This window comes from Labeo rohita, chromosome 24 (assembly GCF_022985175.1).
Source record: "Labeo rohita strain BAU-BD-2019 chromosome 24, IGBB_LRoh.1.0, whole genome shotgun sequence".
NCBI lineage: Eukaryota > Metazoa > Chordata > Actinopteri > Cypriniformes > Cyprinidae > Labeo > Labeo rohita.
Genome location: NC_066892.1, coordinates 3246248 through 3265845, shown reverse-complemented (window position 1 = coordinate 3265845; position 19598 = coordinate 3246248). Strand labels below are relative to the sequence as shown.

The 19598-nt window shown below is 35.3% G+C and overlaps 2 protein-coding genes across 4 annotated transcripts; both read left to right on the top strand.

Annotated features, from left to right (window-relative positions):
• Positions 1 to 1103: 1103 nt before the first annotated feature.
• fam234a (family with sequence similarity 234 member A) lies at positions 1104 to 10121 on the top strand. Of its 3 annotated transcripts, XM_051098750.1 has the most exons (13): positions 1214 to 1328; positions 1615 to 1877; positions 3688 to 3962; positions 4038 to 4145; positions 4447 to 4629; positions 5199 to 5344; positions 5426 to 5558; positions 6367 to 6493; positions 6577 to 6717; positions 6803 to 6884; positions 7205 to 7351; positions 7435 to 7528; positions 7808 to 10121. In XM_051098750.1, exons 3-13 carry the CDS (start codon positions 3713 to 3715, stop codon positions 8032 to 8034), a joined length of 1638 nt encoding a protein of 545 aa, XP_050954707.1. In that variant the 5' UTR covers positions 1214 to 1328; positions 1615 to 1877; positions 3688 to 3712; the 3' UTR covers positions 8035 to 10121. The 3 variants fall into 3 exon arrangements, with proteins under 3 accessions (XP_050954706.1, XP_050954708.1, XP_050954707.1); XM_051098749.1 differs by lacking the exons at positions 1214 to 1328; positions 1615 to 1877 and adding an exon at positions 1104 to 1203; XM_051098751.1 differs by lacking the exon at positions 1615 to 1877 and having other exon boundaries at positions 1201 to 1328.
• A 4437-nt stretch (positions 10122 to 14558) lies between these two features.
• LOC127156066 (cytochrome c oxidase subunit 6B1) lies at positions 14559 to 18916 on the top strand. The gene is made up of 4 exons (XM_051098759.1): positions 14559 to 14802; positions 15459 to 15579; positions 18455 to 18555; positions 18648 to 18916. Exons 2-4 carry the CDS (start codon positions 15474 to 15476, stop codon positions 18699 to 18701), a joined length of 261 nt encoding a protein of 86 aa, XP_050954716.1. The 5' UTR covers positions 14559 to 14802; positions 15459 to 15473; the 3' UTR covers positions 18702 to 18916.
• The last annotated feature ends 682 nt before the right edge of the window (positions 18917 to 19598 follow it).

Genomic DNA, 19598 nt, shown 5'->3' with positions numbered 1-19598 from the left:
CATGTTTCTGGCAAGATTAGCAAGTTAGTAGCATGTTGCTAGCATGATTGTAGCATGATTAACATGTTGTTAACATGTTATTAGCATGATTAGCTAGTTACTCACATGTTAATAGCATGATTAGCAAGTTACTAGCATTTTACTAGCATGGTGCTAACATAATTAACAAGCGACTAGCATGTTGTTAGCATGATTAGCAAGTCACTAGCATGATTAGCAAGTTGCTAGCATGTTTCTAGCAAGATTAACAAGTTACTAGCATGTTGCTAGCATGATTGAAGCACGATTAGCATGTCGTTAACATGTTATTAGCATGATTAGCTAGTTACATGTTACTAGCATGATTAGCAAGTTACTAGCATGTTGGTAGCATGTTTCTAGCATGACTAGCAAGTTACTAGCATGTTGTTAGAATGATTAGCAAGTTACTAGTATATTACTAGCTTGATTCTGGTTGCTAGGCATAGATAGATGAGTTTGAATGAGTTTAAATGGATTAGAAATACAGTACATAGAAGGGAAGTTTGATTGAGTGTCAAAGGATTCTGGGAGTTTTGACAGTTGGAATTTGAAATGTTTTGCTCATTTGAACATTCCGTCAATGTAAGTCTATGGGATTTTTCCCAATTTTAATCGTCATTTTTAGGAAAATCGTAAATCAGTTAGAAAAGATATAGCAACTAACTTCAGATCAGTCTGAAGATCTGGGCTGAGTTTGAAGTTTGTAGAGTTAAAGCTCTAGGACGAGTTAGTGTCGACAGATTTAGTCTCAGAAGAAAATAGCATATCAGTAAGTTGGCTTTCTGAAGCCAACTTAATAATATTAAATCGAGCAGTCACAACGATTAATTTTTACTAATCGTTTAAATTATTATTATTATTATTATTATTATTATTATTTAAATAATTTATCTTTATACCGTTTTTTTATTTGAAAAAAAAAAATTTCAGGACAGCCTAACACAAAAGAAATAATTACATTCCCGCGTTATTCGTAAAATTAGTAAAACGCTTTCTCAGTTTTCTCACTAGGTAATATTTCATGACATTTAACTTCCCACTCTGAGCAAATACTGTAAGATACAAGAAATATCCATTGTAAGAAAATCGCTTTTTTTGTCCAAGCCGACTTGCCGTACGCGGAAGTGCCATTGTCAAACCTGCTCACCCACACGAAGAGCAGAAGGATCTGTCATTCACCAGGTTTGTTTTGATTAGACAAAGTGTGTTTTACCAAACCGATCGCTATTTAATTCATTTACTTGGTTTCTGTTTGGTCAAGAAGAGAAGCTGGCTAATTAAAAAATTACGGAGATCAACTATCTGAGGTCATTTGAACTTATATTAAGTCAACTAAGATCTTGATTTCTGTTTCTGGTAGACACAGCTTTATATTTTAGCTAATGAATGTGAAAAGACTTAGTTGTTTCTTATATAAGCTGTCTTTGGTTAAATTTTGGTTGTTATTTAATGGCATGAAACAAGCTTAGGATGTATTTTATAATACATATATACACGATGTTTTATAGTGTATATTTGTGTATGTATAAGTGATTCGTCTGTGTGTGGCGCAGTGCTGCTGTGGTTAAATTGTTGTTGTCATCTAAATTACAGCTTCCAGAATGGAGGTGTTTGTTTGGCCCCGGGCTCTTCTAGTTCCACTATCATGCTGAGGTGTTTTGTTTTTGTTTGGATGTTTGACAACAGCTTCTGTCTGACGCAGAACACTCTGGATGGGAAAAGAAGCAGAATTTGTTGAGTGTTTGAAAGCAGCATGAGTTTACATACAGTAGGCCATTGGATGCAGTAGATTTTGATGTTCTGATGGTTACTGGTTATCAGGGCCGCTGTCATTGAACGTACAAGCTTGAATTCAGGTAGGAGGGACCTAGCAGTCCTTTGTTTCCTTGAGTATGGTGATTAACCAAGTAGTTAGTATTGTTGAGTCTGCTATTATTGTGATGTTTGATGTTTGGACTTGTGACTTGGAAACAAATAAGCCTTGAATCACATTTTTGAGGTTATGTGAGCTGAATCTGACTTTAAAAACAAAAACTGACTTTTCCCCACCTTTATCAGCATGAAGTATAATTTCAGTGATAAAAAACATCTGTGTTTTAGGTTTCATTAATATTTTTGCTCAATATTTGAAGAATAAAAAGACATTTTATTTATTATGACTGTAACAGTCACATAAAAATTCTGCTTAATATACAGAATTGTAATCATGTCTTAAATATCAGAGTTTAAAATTGTGTAATTATCATTTTTAAAATAACATTTTTTTTTTTTAAATTTTGGGCTAAAGTAGACCTGTAGACAGTTATCTGCAGTATTAAAATTGATTTTAATATTATAGAGAAAGCCAAAACATATATTTGAATTCATCCAGTAAAGACAGATTTTAAATGGAACAAGTTTATTAAACCTTTAGACAAATTAAACATAGACATATAATACTTTAAAAAAAAAAATTTGCATATGTGACCATGGACCACAAAACCAGTCTTAAGTATATTTGGGTATATTTGTATATTTGTAGCAATAGCCAAACATACATCGTATGGGTCAAAATTATAGAATTTTCTTTTATGCCAAAATTCATTAGGCTATTAAGTAAAGATCATGTTCCATGAAGATATTTTGTAAATTTCCTACCGTAAATATATCAAAGCTTAATTTTTGATTAGTAATTTGGACAATTTTAAAGGCATTTTTCTCAATATTTAGATTTTTTTGCACCCTCAGATTCCAGATTTGCAAATAGTTGTATCTCACCCAAAATTATCCTATCCTAACAATGGATATACATCAATGGAAAGCTTATTTATTCAGCTTTCAGATGATGTATAAGGCTTTTCATCAGGCTTTTCTGGCTCATATAAGTATAATATAATGAGAATATGGAGCTTATACTCAATGAAGAAAACAACTGAGCAAATATATGCAATTTAGTACAGATGCTGATATTTATATGGCCAGAAAGTAAGATGAAATTCTGACTGCTTGTAATGTAAATCACTGAGATCTTTATATCAGTATAGCAGATATTGATATCAATATCAGTTGTCACTCTATAGCTCCCAGTGATGTCTTATAAATTTAAGTGATTAGTTTTATGATCAAAACTGTAGTTTTCAATTTTCAGTTTTGATCATGTGATCAAATATGATACAGTAGGCTTTATCCACCTTTCTTCTTCCTGTAAGAGTGGGCGTGGCTAATTGTACATTTTATGGGTGTGACTTCCGGTCTCATCTGCCTCCAGCTATTTTTAGCTGTACAAAACAGCTCGTTTTGCTGCTTGATATTGCACATTTGTGTGTTGTACCATATTATTTTCAAGTATTATATTAATTAGGAGCACACTGGTTTGTAGTGCAAACTGTTTTACCGTTTACTGCACGTTGTTATTCTTCTCGTTATTTCCCTATAGCGGATAATGAACTGGAAGTCTCACGCATAGGCTTACTTTCGTGTTTACTTCCACACAGCTTTATGTCAAATTATTAAACGGTACTCTGGAGTACATCCCAAATATTTTGTATTGACTCTAAATTGTATAATTGACTGTTGACCCCGGCGATCAAACTTTTAACCCTGCTAGTTTCTTGTAGCACTCCTGTATTTCCACAAACTATAAAATAATCACCAAATGGTTAAGTCTTACCTGGTTCTGTGTTGCAGTGGTGTGGAGTTCTGCTGGTCTGAGATGGCAGATGCATCAGGGAATAATTTTGAGGCGGAGCCTCTGAAGGGTGGAGAGGCAGAAGGGGGCGTGTCTAAGGAGAAAAGCTGCACTGAAAAGCTGGGCTGCTCACACCTGACGAGCTGGCGCACGGCTGCGTTCCTCCTCTCTCTCTTTTTGTGCCTGGCAGTGGTCTTTGCCTTTTCATTCATCCTTCCCTGCCCCGTACGGCCGCAATACGAGTCAACCTGGAACTGCACCTTACCTGACGCAGGTGAGCAGTGTGAAAAATACAGTAGTAACGTTCATGCATTTCTGATTGGATACTGAATGTGTTTCTCTCCTATAGCCACGTATGATTTCCTTGCTGTTGAGGACGCCAATGAAGACAAAGTCTTGGATGTGTTCTTCATCTACAAAGATTCTAAAGCCAGCCGCAACACATGTTTGAGTGAAGGTAAGCCTATAAAACACATGCACAAACACGCTTGCTGTTGTTTTTAGAAATAAAGACAAATCTAGTTAATCAAAAGCCATGTGAGTCACAAAAATGTTCAAAATGCCACAAAAGCATCTTAAAAGAAGTGTCTCGTGCATTAGTTTTCAAAACTTCTGAAGTACTAAGATAGACATGTGTGAGGATCAGACTCAAATTAAAGCCAGTTTTTACTAAAACAAATCTTCAAAAGGGACTCAAAGCTAATGCGCTTTTATGCTGTGTATTGTGCTGTCTGAATTAATGTTTTTTTTTTTTTCAGATTTATCAATCCCATGTCTGGTTTTAACGGCTGTTGATGGTACTAATGGGAAGAAGCTTTGGGAACGACCTCTAGCTGCTGAATTTGATTGGGTGGAGTGTGGGGTAAAGGGCCTCGGGCGTCAAGATACAGGATGTCTGGTTGCTCATGCGGACAATCTCACAGCTGTCGATAAAAAGACAGGTACAGGATTTAATTAAAAATATGTGAACATCACTAATAAGAAAGCACCATGTATTTGAAACGGTACTGTGTAAATATTATTGTATAAACTATTATTAAAAATTTAGCAGTTGGTAAGTTTTTTTTTTAAATGTCTTTGAAAGAAGTCTTCAATGCTTACCAATGCTGCATTTATTTGATTAAAAGTAAAAATGTAAATTATTATTATAATTTAAAATAGCTGTTTTCTATGTGAATATATTGTAAAATCCAATTTATTCCTGTGATCAAAGCTGAATTTTCAGCATTATTACTCCAGGCTTCAGTGTCACACAATCCTTCAGAAATCATTCTAATATACTGATTTGCAACTCAAGAAACATTTCTGATTATTATCAATGCTGAAAACAGTTGTGCTGCTGAATATTTTTGTGGAAACCATGACAAAGCTTGATTCTTTGATTAACAGAAATGTCAAAAGAACAGCATTTATTTATAAATGTTACTTTTTATCAAATTAAGGCATCATTATGGAATAAAAGTATTAATTTCTTTTAAAAAACAAACAAAATCATGTTTCTTTTTGTTAGGTGTGATCAGGTGGCAGCAGTCGCGTTCTACTGTTATGAATGGAAATCTACCGCTAATCAGCCTTTCGGATCTGAATGCTGATAAAACAGAGGACTTTGCCATAATTTCATATAATCCTGAAGCGGCATCACTCACACCCGTACCGGTACGACACACACACTCACACATTAACACCTGTGCTGAAGAATTTGTGATGATATTCATTGTAATCTGTTCCCTCTTTTAGAGCGAGGTGGTGTTTTTCTCAGGGAAGTCAGGTGATCAGATTGGCTTAAATGTGCTTGCTGATTGGAAACGCGTGTTTGGTCACCAGCAGTTCAAAACGTCCAGCGGTGCTCCATATTTGCTGTTACTCACAAGTGTGTAGTGGATTTTAGCATCTCTTCTGTATTGTTTCTTCTGTATATAGTTGAGGTCAAAAGTTGACATCCCCCTTTCAGAATCTGCAAAATGTTAATTATTTTACCAAAGTAAAAGGGATCATACAAAATGCATGTTATTGTTTATTTCACATAAAAGATGTTTACATATAGTCCACAAGAGAAAATAAAGTTTAAAATAGAGTTTATAAAAATGACCCCATTCAAAAGTTTACATCCCCTTGATTCCTAATACTGTGTTGTTACATGAATGATCCACAGCTGTTTTTTGTTTAGTGATAGTTGTTCATGAGTCCCTTATTTGTCCTAAACTGCCTGCTGTACTTCAGATAAATCCTTTAGGTCCCACAAATTCTTTGGTTTTCCAGCATTTTTGTGTATTTGAACCTTTCCAACAATGACTGTATGATTTGAGATCTTTTCACACTGAGGACAACTGAGGGACTCGTATGCAACTATTGCAGAAGGTGACTCATGAACAACTATCACTAAACAAAAAACACAGCTGTGGATCATTCAGGTAACAACACAGTATTAAGAATCAAGCGTATGTAAACTTTTGAACGGGGTCATTTTTATAAATTCAACTATTGTTTTCTCTTGTGGACTAAACATCTTTAATCTGAAATATCTTATTCAGGTCATTACTAAATAAACAATAACATGCATTTTGTATGATCCCTCTTATATTGGTAAAATAATTAACATTTTGCAGATTCTGAAAGGAGGATGTAAACTTTTGACCTCAACTGTATGTCTGAACTCAACTATTTCTCTCTCTCCAAAGAGTCTGGACTCTATGCGGTCAGTTTGCAACGTCTAGCAGTTCTGGCCGATCTGAAGACTGAACTGAAGGAAGAGAAAAGCTGGGAGGAAAAATCCGACAAAAGCACTGGATTGATCTCCCTCTATCCGTAATATGCATTAAACCGTATTCACTTTCTTTAATTTTCCATTTTCATTATATTACCAGTTTCTTCTGTTTGCTTTGCCACAGGTCTGATTCTCTGAAGCGTGTGATGGTTTATCCTGGCAGTGGTTCTCCATCACTGCTGATCCAGACAGACTCCAGCATCTCACTGCTGCACACAGACAAGCTGAAGATCGCATGGACCACAAACACAAGCAGTCTGCTCAGGTGGCATAAAAACACTAATCTCAAACCAGAGGAACTGATTTGTGCTTAAGATTGTACATTGATGTATTCCTGTGTGTTTTTCTAGTGCGCCAACATTTGGGCATTTCAACAAAGATGGAATTCTAGACATAATGATAGAGGAAGACATTGGCAATAAAACCAAAAGAGTAAGTGATTAAAATATATTACTGTTGATACTAATTTGAGGTGTTATATAGAGTAAGATATACTGTATGTACGCTACCAGTCCAAATTATTTGAACAGTAAGATTTTTTGTTTTTAAGATTCTTCTGCTCACCAAGCCTGCCTTTATTTGATCCAAAGTATAGCAAAAGCAGGAATATTTTAAAATGTAATTTAAGATAAATTTTCAGCATCATTATACAGTCTTCAGGGTCACGTGATTAATAATATATGATCAAAAGAAAAACTGACCCCAGATGTTTGGTGCATATATATATTATGTATCTATCTGGTGTGTTTTAGGTATTGGTTCTCAGTGGAAGCAGTGGGGCCATCCTATGGGAGGTGAATCTGTTGTTCTGGACTCCAAGTCCTCGTCCGGCGTCTGTCCTCACACTGAACACTTACTCAGTGTTCATGCTCTGGGGACAGAGTCACGAAAACCAAACAGTAAGAGCGTAAATATACACACACAAACAGACACCTGCAGAAATAAGGCACTGATGTGTGTGTGTGTTTTTGTTGATACTCAGAATGAGATGCAATCATCATTCCTGCTGCATCCTCGATATTCCCAACTGATGCTTGAAAGAAGAAATCCTGCACGGAACATCATCTCCTTTAAGGGTATGACCATTTTCTCTGTTTACTTACACCAAGGGTGTCAAACTCAGTTCCTGGAGGGATGCAGCCCTGCAGAGTTTAGTTCCAACCTTGCTCCAGCACACATACTATGCAGTTTTCAATTAAGCCTGAAGGACTTGATTAATTGGATCAGGTGTGTTTAATTAGGGGTGCATCTAAACTCTGCAGGGCTGGCCTTCCAGGACCGGAGTTTGACATCCCTGTTTTAAACTGTGTTTGCTACTGTAAATACTGTATATACATCTCTCTGCATTTGTTCAGCTACACTGTTGGAGCGAGGCCGCCACGCCTGTTACCTCGTTCTGACGGGACCAGATGGACGGCAGCATGCCGAATTAGGTGAGACGGACCCAGTGATGCTGACCAAGCGGAAGATCAAGGATGACGTGTCGGAGAGCGGCGTTATGGGAGTAGCAGTTGACGAATCGAGTTCTAAAGAGTTGAAGGAGGCGTTCTACAGGCTGCGCTTCAGTGATGCACTTTTCTGAAACACAATGACATAGTTTATATTTAAACACTAATCTTCAACCCAAAGGTCATACAGGCCGAAAAAAAACGTATAGAGCTTAAAAATTCACTCTTGAAATCCAAAACAGCTTTTGTCTTGACTGTTTTATTGTTAATCAGATCTAGTTTAAGCTGTGCTTGAGAATGATGTCATGAAACCCACAACACTTACAGCAAACCAATCAGGGTTTTGTCCCCAATGCTATACAATTGCATTTATTTTGAACATATTAATTTATAACTTTTGGGTCATTATTTTATGACAATCATAAACTACTGTAAAGCATTTTAGCTGGAGACTATCAGAAGGTACGTTTATATTTATAACGATCAGGGATTACATATAATGGTGAATCTCATGCATAACAGTCTGATTCAGGAAATTAGCCTAAAGGAATAGTTCACCCAAAAATGAAAATGTGCTTAGGGTGTGCTCGCCCTCAGACCATCCAAGGGTTTGTTTCTTCATCAGAACAGGTTTGGAGAAATATATCATTCCATCGCTTGCTCACCAAAGGATCCTCTGCAGTGAATGGGTGCCGTCAGAATAGCTGATAAAAACATCACAATAATCCACAAATAATCCACACCACTCCAGTCCAATAGTTAATGGTTTTTTTTTAAGTGAAAAGCTGTGTGTTTGTAAGAAACAAATCCATCATTAAGGTGTTTTAAGTTTAAACCATTGCTTCTGGCTAAAATACCATAATGCATAATAACACTTGATCCTGTCTCCATCGTCTCACATCAAAATCCACCCACATATATGTTTAGAACTGTTTTTGGTTCATCTGTGCATATTTTTCCCCTGATTCAGACCAGACGACTACTTAAATGGAGAAAGCAATATTATGGACTCATTTTATAGCAGGAAGCAATGGTTTGTTTCTTGCAAACATGCAGCTTTTGGCTTCTCAAGATGTTAACTGATGGACTGGAGTGGTGTGGATTACTTGTGGATTATTGTGATGTTTTTATCAGCTGTTTGGACTCTTACTCTGATGGCACCCATTCACATCCATTGGTGAGCAAGTGATGCAATGCTACATTTCCCATGAAGAAACATAAGAACATAAGCAAAATATAATTATTATTTCTTATCATCTTATTTTTTCCTTTTGATTTTGGTATGAAATATGACTTGGACATGAGTTTCATCAGATTCGTGTTTGGGTAATTGTGTTGTTTTTATTGTATTCTGACTTCGTAGTGCTGTAGTGGAGTGATGCCTTGCTTGAGTTTACACAATCTGCAATGTGTTTCATACACACTAAGCATTTGGCTGCATGTTGCAGTAACACTAAAAACAAGGCTGGTTGTGTGTGTTAAAAAGAAAGAAAAACGAATGAATATGTTATATTTGCAGTGCATTGTCTCTCCTGTATCACAGGGGTTTGTTTGTTATGATGGAAATTTTGTCTCTCATTCATTAATGGTTTAGAGTTTGGGTGAGTCAAAACAAAGTGTTTGTAAGTGTTCTGCTGTTTTATGCTGCTGCTGTTGTTGTTAAAGATGCACCTTTGTCATTCTTGTTAACTCACTGTGATGTTTTGATAGCAGGGACTGGGAGGACTGTTATCACATAGTGCTGTACATTTAGTGCCTTAAACAGGGACCTGAAATCACATGCTCTTATGAGTAATATACACATTCTGTCCACCTGCTGTTTTAGTTGTCTCTACAAATGTGGGTTTTATTTAAAGCGGGGCTGTGGATGAATTGTACATTTAGTTTACTGTAGGCAAAATTAGAGCTTTATGTCGTCTTCGGTTTTCTGCGCATCGTCTACATGCACAGAGGATCGGGACAATCAGCTGCACCAAAACATGCCTCTGAATCTAAGTAAGCCAAAATACATGAAACACTGTGGATTAAATACAAGTAGATAAAAATGTTGTTTAAAATAAATCTTAAAATAAAACTTTGATGCAGATTTATTAGCTGGTTTAGATTTAATGATTTTGTAAACCTGTAGATCAGGTTGGAAATGTAGCTCTTTTCTGTCTTTATTTGAGAATACTCTAAATGATTGCATTGTTACGCTATGCAATAAATAGAATGCATTCAGTGCTGTTGTTTTTTCGAATCCTTAATATATCTTATTTCTTGTTATTTCTTTATCTTTTTATTTCGTGTTTATTAAAGACAAAAGTTTTTGAACAGCAAGATTTTTAATGCTTTTAAAGATGTCTCTTCTGCTCACCAACCCTGCATTTATGTGATCCAAAGTACAGCAAAAACTGTAAAATTCTGAAATATTTTTACTATTTAAAATAACTGTTTTCTATTTGAATATACTTTAAAATGTCATTTATTTCTGTGATTTCAAAGCTGAATTGTTAGCATCATTACTCCAGTCACATGATCCTTCAGAAATCATTCTAATATTCTGATTTACTTCTCAAAAAAACATTTATTATTATTATTATGTTGAAAACAGCTGAGTAGAATTTTTTCAGGTTTCACTGATGAATAGAAAGTTCAGAAGAACAGCATTTATCTGAAATAGAAATCTTTTTTTTGTAACATTATAAATGTCTTTATCATCACTTTTGATCAATTTAAAGCATCTTTGCTATAAAAAAAAAATTAATTTCTATAATTTATCCCCCCCCCCAAAAAAAATAAAAAAAAATACTGACTCCAGACTTTTGAATGGTAGTGTATAATGTTACAAAAGCTTTTTATTTCAGATAAATGCTGATCTTTCCATTCATCTAAGAATCCCGAAAAGAAATGTACTCAGCTTTAAACTGAGTACATTTCATTCTATTTACTGAACAGTAAATAGAATGATTGCTGAAGACTGGAGTAATGATGCTGAAAATGTAGCTTTGATCACAGGAATAAATTACATGTTAAAATATATTCAAATAGAAAGCAGTTATTGCAAACAGTAAAAATATTTCAAAATTGTACTGCTTTTGCTGTACTCTGGATCAAATAAATGCATGCTTTGTGAGCAGAAGAGATTTTAAAAAAACATTAAAAATTCAATACCAACTTAATATTCATAAGCCAAGCTTTCAGGATAGTATTTTTTTGTCTTTCACTTTTCTATAATTTTATACGCTATTATAACCAATACAATCAACAATGCACTTTATACACTATTAAAAATAAAATAATAAAATTGATAACAGCGTTATATTATGTAATAAAAATAAATACAACAACATCACCGTATTAAAACGTACGAGCATTTTTGCTATCAATAATAAACAGTAAGGTCAGTAAAGCTGACGTGTACATTGCATGCATGTTTTAAACATGTCACATGACTTGTGTGTACCGCGTAAGGGAAGTGCGCACAGCGCGCTACTGCGCCCCAGTCAGATTCCGGTCACTGTCACAATGCACGTACAGTAGGTTCACGTCAGTTTACTGGCCCACAGAGACTGCCAATGCAAAAGAATATATTTATATGCGAAAAAAACTGCCGAAAGTGAATTATTGGTTCGCGCGTTCGCTGGTGCTCGTTTATGAGGCACTGATGGGTTTATGGCAACGTTTAATTCAGTCTAATTAGCATCAGCGTCAGACTGTTAAACGCATCTCCTGGTGCATCCGCGCAATGTAAACAGCAAACACCATTCTCCTGACATGTTATCATAGTAACGACATGCTATACTCGACATGCTCCAAAGTACACTTTAAAGCGCCTGTCAGTAACTTGCAAACAGCCCACCATTGTATGAATATGGTCATCATTCTAGTGTTGTCATTTGATACTATTTGAGCTGGATGCCAAAATACTTTCCGTTTATCAGAGCACTAGGGTATTAGCTAGAGAGGTTAAAGGTAGGAATGATGCAAAGAGTCACATGTCCACAAAAATCTTTCCAATATTATTTATAAAACTAAGAGGCCTAGGGCCCCAGAATTCCCAGAAAAGGCCCTGTATGTATGGGGTTCCATTTGTGCCAAAAAAGAGGCGACTGCTTTGTGCTTTGTACTACACATTTGTCTTTGTCTACAGTTATTGCCTAATTATTCAGGTAAATCAGTATATGTTGACGTGCATGTTGTCTGTTGACGTCGTCTTAATCTGTCGTCCTGTCGTCTTTTTCTTTGTTTTTTTACTGTTGTCCTAACTCATTTTGTCCTGTCGACCTGTTCTGTCATCCTTACTGTCGTCTTATTCTGTCATGCTGTCGTCCTGTTCTGTCATCTTATTCTGTCATGCTTACTGTCGTCCTGTTCTGTCATCCTAACTGTCGTCTTGTTCTGTCGTCTTAATCTGTCATGCTTACTGTCGTTCTGTTCTGTCGTCTTAATCTGTCATTCTTACTGTCGTCCTGTTCTGTCATCCTAACTGTCGTCTTGTTCTGTCGTCTTAATCTGTCATCCTAACTGTCGTCTTGTTCTGTCGTCTTATTCTGTCATCCTTACTGTCGTTCTGTTCTGTCGTCTTAATCTGTCATCCTTACTGTCGTTCTGTTCTGTCGTCTTAATCTGTCATGCTTACTGTCGTCCTGTTCTGTCATCCTAACTGTCGTCTTGTTCTGTCGTCTTAATCTGTCATCCTAACTGTCGTCTTGTTCTGTCGTCTTATTCTGTCATCCTTACTGTCGTTCTGTTCTGTCGTCTTAATCTGTCATGCTTACTGTCGTTCTGTTCTGTCGTCTTAATCTGTCATCCTTACTGTCGTTCTGTTCTGTCGTCTTATTCTGTCATGCTTACTGTCGTCCTGTTCTGTCGTCCTGTTCTGTCATCCTAACTGTCGTCCTGTTCACCGCGGAACACCAGCCGCCATCTGGATTTGCTGTACGTCTATTATAATTACGGTACGGAGAAAAGAAGGGCTAAAAAGCTGACGAACATCTATATTTCAGCGGTTAAAATTTAAATGTGCTAGAAAACAGGGGAAAAGTATTTACAAAACGTATATATATATATATATATATATATATATATATATATATATATATTGTTCATTATATAAGATACAATTATATTACTTTCAAATACATTACATCGTAAACACAGATAGAGACATGGTTGTTGAGAAAAAGAATTTATTGAAATGTTCATGGTACCTTTTAATAAGAAATTTTAATAATGCATGTAGAAAAAAGGAGCAAACATTCAGTGTTAGAATGTATTTTAACAAACTTTATTTTTCAGAAAACTTTACAGTATAATGTATTCGAAAGTAATATAACTGTATCTTCTATAATGAACAATATATATATACGTTTTGTAAATACTTTTCCCCTGTTTTCTAGCACATTTAAATTTTAACCGCTGAAATATAGATGTTCGTCAGCTTTTTGGCCGCTTCTTGTCTCCGTACCGTAATTCCACTAATAGACGTGCAGCAAATCCAGATGGCGGCTGGTGTTCCGCGGTGAACAGGACGACAGTTAGGATGACAGAACAAGACGACAGTAAGCATTACAGATTAAGACGACAGAACAGGACAACAGTTAGGATGACAGAACAGGACGACAGTAAGGATGACAGAATAAAACGACAGAACAAGACGACAGTTAGGATGACAGAACAGGACAACAGTAAGGATGACAGAATAAAACGACAGAACAAGACGACAGTTAGGATGACAGAACAGGACGACGGTAAGCATGACAGATTAAGACGACAGAATAAGACGACAGTTAGGATGACAGAACAGGACGACGGTAAACATGACAGATTAAGACGACAGAACAAGACGACAGTTAGGATGACAGAACAGGACGACGGTAAACATGACAGATTAAGACGACAGAACAGGACGACAGAACAAGACGACAGTTAGGATGACAGAATAAGACAACAGAACAGGACGACAGCATGACAGAATAAGACGACAGTAAGGATGACAGAACAGGTCGACAGGACAAAATGACAGTTAGGACAACAGTAAAAAAACAGAAAAAGACGACAGGACGACAGATTAAGACGACGTCAACAGACAACATGCACGTCAACATATACTGATTTACCTGAATAATTAGGCAATAACTGTAGACAAAGACAAATGTGTAGTACAAAGCACAAAGCAGTCGCCTCTTTTTTGGCACAAATGGAACCCCATAGTATGTGATACTACTGTGATACTATTTATGGAGTCTACGTGCTACATGCAAATTCTTTGTTACGATTTCTGAACGTTCTAAAACAAGTTACATTTAAAAAGAGGAATTTCCGAAATGAATGACGTATGTGTGCAAACGTTCTAATTAATGTTACGTGTAGTTCTTAACTTTTGAGAGAACCTTGCCAGAACGTCTCTTATCAGCTGGGAGTGCATAAAAATAATATTTTAACTAATATGGGTTTTTCCAAACTAGATGCTATAATAATGCCCACAGCAACTTAAAATGAGAAGATTTATTTTTTGGAATAGCCATGCAACATAAACATCTCTCCAGTTGATTATCAATCCACCGGTTAAACATTAACCTGCTGTTTTGCACATGCTCTTTCCGGACATGACATGATTTATTCAAGGTTACACGAATTCACACACAACAAATACACGATTAAGCAATTTACTTGCTGTATTTCTTTATATGTGCACATGTATGTAAGCACATGAGAGCGCCTGCTGTTTGTCTTGTGAAGTGCATCGCATCCTATGCATATCGCATCTGTGTCGTTTCAATGTGACCCGAGTCCGCCATACCGTGTGTAAAGGACTGCACGCCAGCGCTCAAGTGCACTTACTATCACGCAAGGCTAGTGAATGAGGATTGTCTGACACTGAACAAAAGTCACTTTGAACAGCCAGCCGCCTCAGACAGGTAAAACACAATACACGGCACAATGCTTTCATTGCATTTGGTAATTTAAAGCTTTTAATTGAAAAACATGTATTGTTCTCTGTGAAATCGGATACTGATTCTTATTGTAAAAGCGAAAGTGTTTAACAATGTGATGAGCATAATGCCGAAGGCATCGACTCTGTTGGATCTGTTTGAATTACAAAACGATTAACCGTGCCAATAGAATAATATATGAAACATAACACCTTGATAGATGCGCTAATGCAGTCTTATTGAAATATATGAATGTATATCGTTTTATTCCGCATATGCACACCGTCTAAACCCACGGCCTGTCCTCTAGCTATATATATATATATATATCATATAGAGCTAATAGAAATATTTAAGTCTTGTGACCCTTGTTTTTTCATGGTGAAATGAAGCACATTCTGATGCGTATAAGGTAGAGTTTTGGACATATATGGGCATTTTTAATGAAATATCCCTTGGCGTTGCGCAGCGCGCGGCAAGCCATTAATCAACCGGCGAATATGACAGATGCATTTATTTAAGATAGTTTATTATCGAGATACGTACAGGAGGGTGTTTAGTCGCTTTGCTCGTTATAGGCCGTCTTGGATGTGGTTTATTTTTCATGAGAATGCAGTTATCTGAATCCGCGTGTCTTAAAGGGACACGCGCGAATCATGGCCGAGGACATTCAGCAGAAACTGGAGAAGTACCGCACGGCGCCGTTCGATGCCCGCTTTCCGAACCAGAACCAGACGAGAAACTGCTGGCAGAACTACTTGGGTGAGTCATGCAAAGGACAAATTATTTAGAGCATCCAAGTGGGTGTAATCCATGGCAGAAAGTCTTGTGGTGGTACAGTAGTCGGAGTAACGACTGTCAGGTGAGTTGACAGTTTAAGGAAATTTGTGTCAGTACTTTGAATGGTCTTTTGGCTGTTTAAATAACATTTTAAATACAACTTTTTGTATATACTAATTGCATATGTGACCCTGGATCACAAAACCAGTCATAAGGGTCATTTTTTCTAAATTGAGATTTATAAATCATATGAAAGCTGAATAAATAAGCTTTCCGTTGATGTATGGTTTGTTAGGATAGGACAATATTTGGTCGAAATACAACTATTTAAAAATCAGGAATCTAAGGGTGCAAAAAAATCAAAATATTGAGAAAATTGCCTTTAAAGTTCTTCAAGTAATGTTCTTAACAATGTATATGACTAATCAAAAATTAAGTTTTCATACATTTACAGTAGGAATTTTACAAAATATCTTTATGGAACATGATCTTTACTTAATTTCCTAATGATAATTTTCACCCATACTATGTATTTTTGGCTATTGCTACAAATAAACCCCAGCGACTTAAGACTGGTTTTGTGGTCGAGGGTCACTGGTTTTCACGTGTAACCAACACGTATTTAACGTGTGAAATACGCATATTTTACGTGTTGTTGACGTGTTAAAATTCATGTTTTTGTACCATTTGGCCTTCCATAGTTTATTTAGTGTGCGCTTGAACTTGCACTTTTAACTATGGAAGCTTATTTATTAAACAAAGCAAAACCAGTAATTGCAAATCTTAGTTTTTTCCTCAAAATTCTTAGTTTACCTCACAAATTCTCGCAATTCTGAGTCAGCTATTTTTATTATTCCGTGGCAGAAATAAGCTTACATGCTAACCACTTTTGTGATCTGTATGAAACATAGGTCTGCACTATTATTTTAAAGTTTGGGGTCAACAAGATTTTATTTATTTTTTTAATAATGAATATTTTTATTCAGTAACAACTAGGGCTGCTAAATCGATTAATCACATCCAAAATAAAATGAAACAATTTTTTTTTACATGTATATATATTCATATTTATATATGACTTATATTATATATAATATATATATAACATGCATTTCTGAAATATGTGTGTGCATTTATATATACAAATAAATATACACAGTACACACACATATTTTATGTAAACAAACTTTTATTTTGAATGCAATTAATCAGGATTAATCGCTTTACAGTCCTAGAACGCATTAAAAGTGATCAAAAGTGACAGTAAAAACATTTAAAATGTTAGAAAAGATTTCTGTTTAAAATCCTTATATTTTCAACTCTGTTCATCAAATCCTGAAATTATTTAAAATAACTTTACTGAAATTTAGTCTAAATATTTTACTAACAATGTATATACATAGTAAAAGCAGTACACGCTTTCACCCCAAAATTAAAAATAAATAAATAAATGCATTTTGCATAAAGAATATAAGGGAGATTTCTTGCAGTTTTCTATTATTTGTATGAGAAATAAATATTTTCCTTTAAATTCTTTTTTCTTTGAGTAATGTGAAATGGAACCAGTTATTTTTTTGCAATTCACCTTTTAGAAATACCATGGTGCCATGTCCAAAAAAAAAAAAAAAAAAAAACTTTTTGTACCATTTGGCCTTCCATAGTTTATTTAGTGTGCGCTTGAACTTGTACTTTTAACTATGGACGCTTATTTGTTCAACACAGCAAAACTGGTAATTGCAAATCTTATTTTTTTCCTCAAAATTCTTAGTTTACCTCACTATTTTTTCTCTGTTTTTTTATTCCATGTTAGAAATAAGCTTACATGCTAACCACTTTTGTGATTAATACATATTGTATGAAACATAGGTCTGCACTATTATTTTAAAGTTTGGGGTCAACAAGATTTTTTTTTTTTAATTTATATTTATATTTATTTTATATATTCATATTTATATATGATTTATATTATATATAATATATACATATTACATACATTTCTGAAATATGTGTGCATTTATATATACAAATAAATATACACAGTACACACACATATTTTATGTAAACACTTTTATTTTGAATGCAATTAATCAGGATTAATCGCTTTACAGTCCTAGAACGCATTAAAAAAAAGACATTTTAAAGACATTTAAAATGTTACAAAAGATTTATTTTTGAAATCCTTATACTTTCAACTGTTTATCAAATCCTGAAATTATTTAAAATAAATTTACTGAAATTTAGTCTAAATATTTGGTCCCACTTTATATTAAGTGGCCTTAACTACTATATACTTACACTGAAATTAATCATTTGATGCAATGCACTTATTGTGTACATACATGTATTTACATTGTACTTAGATTTAAAAAATACCCACGTGTAGTTACATCTGTAATTACATTTATAATTACACTGTTGACCCATCCCTTACACCTTAACCCACCCTTAAACCTACCCTACCACCAAACCTCTCCCTAACCTTACCCATATCCCACCTCAATAGCAGCAAAAGTGTTTTGCAATACAATATGACCACATTAAGGACATTGTACTTATTTTTTGATGTAAGTGCATAGTAGTTAAGGGCACTTAATATAAAGTAGGACCAAATATTTTACCAATAATGTATATACATACTAAAAGCAGTACACGCTTTCACCCCAAAATTAAAAATAAATAAATAAATAATGCATTTTGCATAAAGAAAATAAGGGAGATTTCTTACAGTTTTCTGAAATGAGTAATGTAAAATGGAACCAGTTATTTTTTGCAGTTCACCTTTTAGAAATACCATGGTGCCATGTCCAAAAAAAAAAAAAAACATTAATCTATAAGAATCTATTTCATTTATGTATAGATTATCATCGCTGCCAAAAAGCTCTGGATGCCAAAGGTGTCGACACAGCTCCATGTGACTGGTACAAGAGGGTCTACAAATCTCTCTGTCCTCTTTCCTGGGTAAATATTCCTTCATCCCCCATCTCTGTAAGCATCAGAACTGAACTGTGCACAAAGATAATTTACTCTCAACATTCTCATGTGTCGCTCAGATCGAGAAATGGGACACCCAGAGGGAAGATGGAACATTTCCGGGAAAGATCTGAGGATTGTACAAAAGTCTCCAAAGCACTGCGTCAAGGGAACCGAAATGCATCTGTCTGTGGTATCGTCTCACCCCAGCCGAGCAGGGCCTTATCAATGTTTGTTCAAAAACGCTCCTGTCAGGCTGGAGGATGAGATTGATTGTTAATGTCATTCCTTATTTAAAGTGAAAGTATTGCAGATTCTGCATTAAAATCTCTCAGGCTTTAAAATGTGATTCTGTTGTGGTGTGCTTCATGGAGTCTCTGTCTACAGCAATAATTTTGGCTTGGCATCCAAATACTACACCAACAGGTATTACCAGAAAATTGGCAGTTCCAGTCATACTGGCTAGGTTGTACAGTGCACCAGTTCATCTGCATATAAAATTGTTTACTTTTGAGAACAAGAACTAAATTAGAGGATTTGGTAAAGTTCAAATTTGAAAGTTCTGAGAGTTTTTCAAAGCATTTAGTAGCAAGTAAACTAGATAACCATTAGCAAAGCATTTAACATGTTGGTCAGACCGTCTCATCCCTTTTAAAGGAATGGCTCTCCAAAAATAAAAATTTGATGATAATGTGTTCACCCTCAGGCCATCGAAGATGTAGATGAGTTTGTTTCTTCATCAGAACAGATTTGGAAAAATGCAGCATTACCAATGGATCCTCTGCAGTGAATGGGTGCCGTCAGAATGAGAGTCCAAACAGCTGATAAAAACATCACAATAATCCACAAGCAATCCACACCACCAAGTCCATCAGATAACGTATTGTCAAGCCAAAAGATGCATGTTTCTAAGAAACAAATCCATTATAAAGACGTTTTAATTTTAAACCACCTCATCTGGCCAAAATACATAATCCATAATAATGCTTTTAAGTCCATAATACTGCTTACTCCAGTCAAAAAGTTTCTCT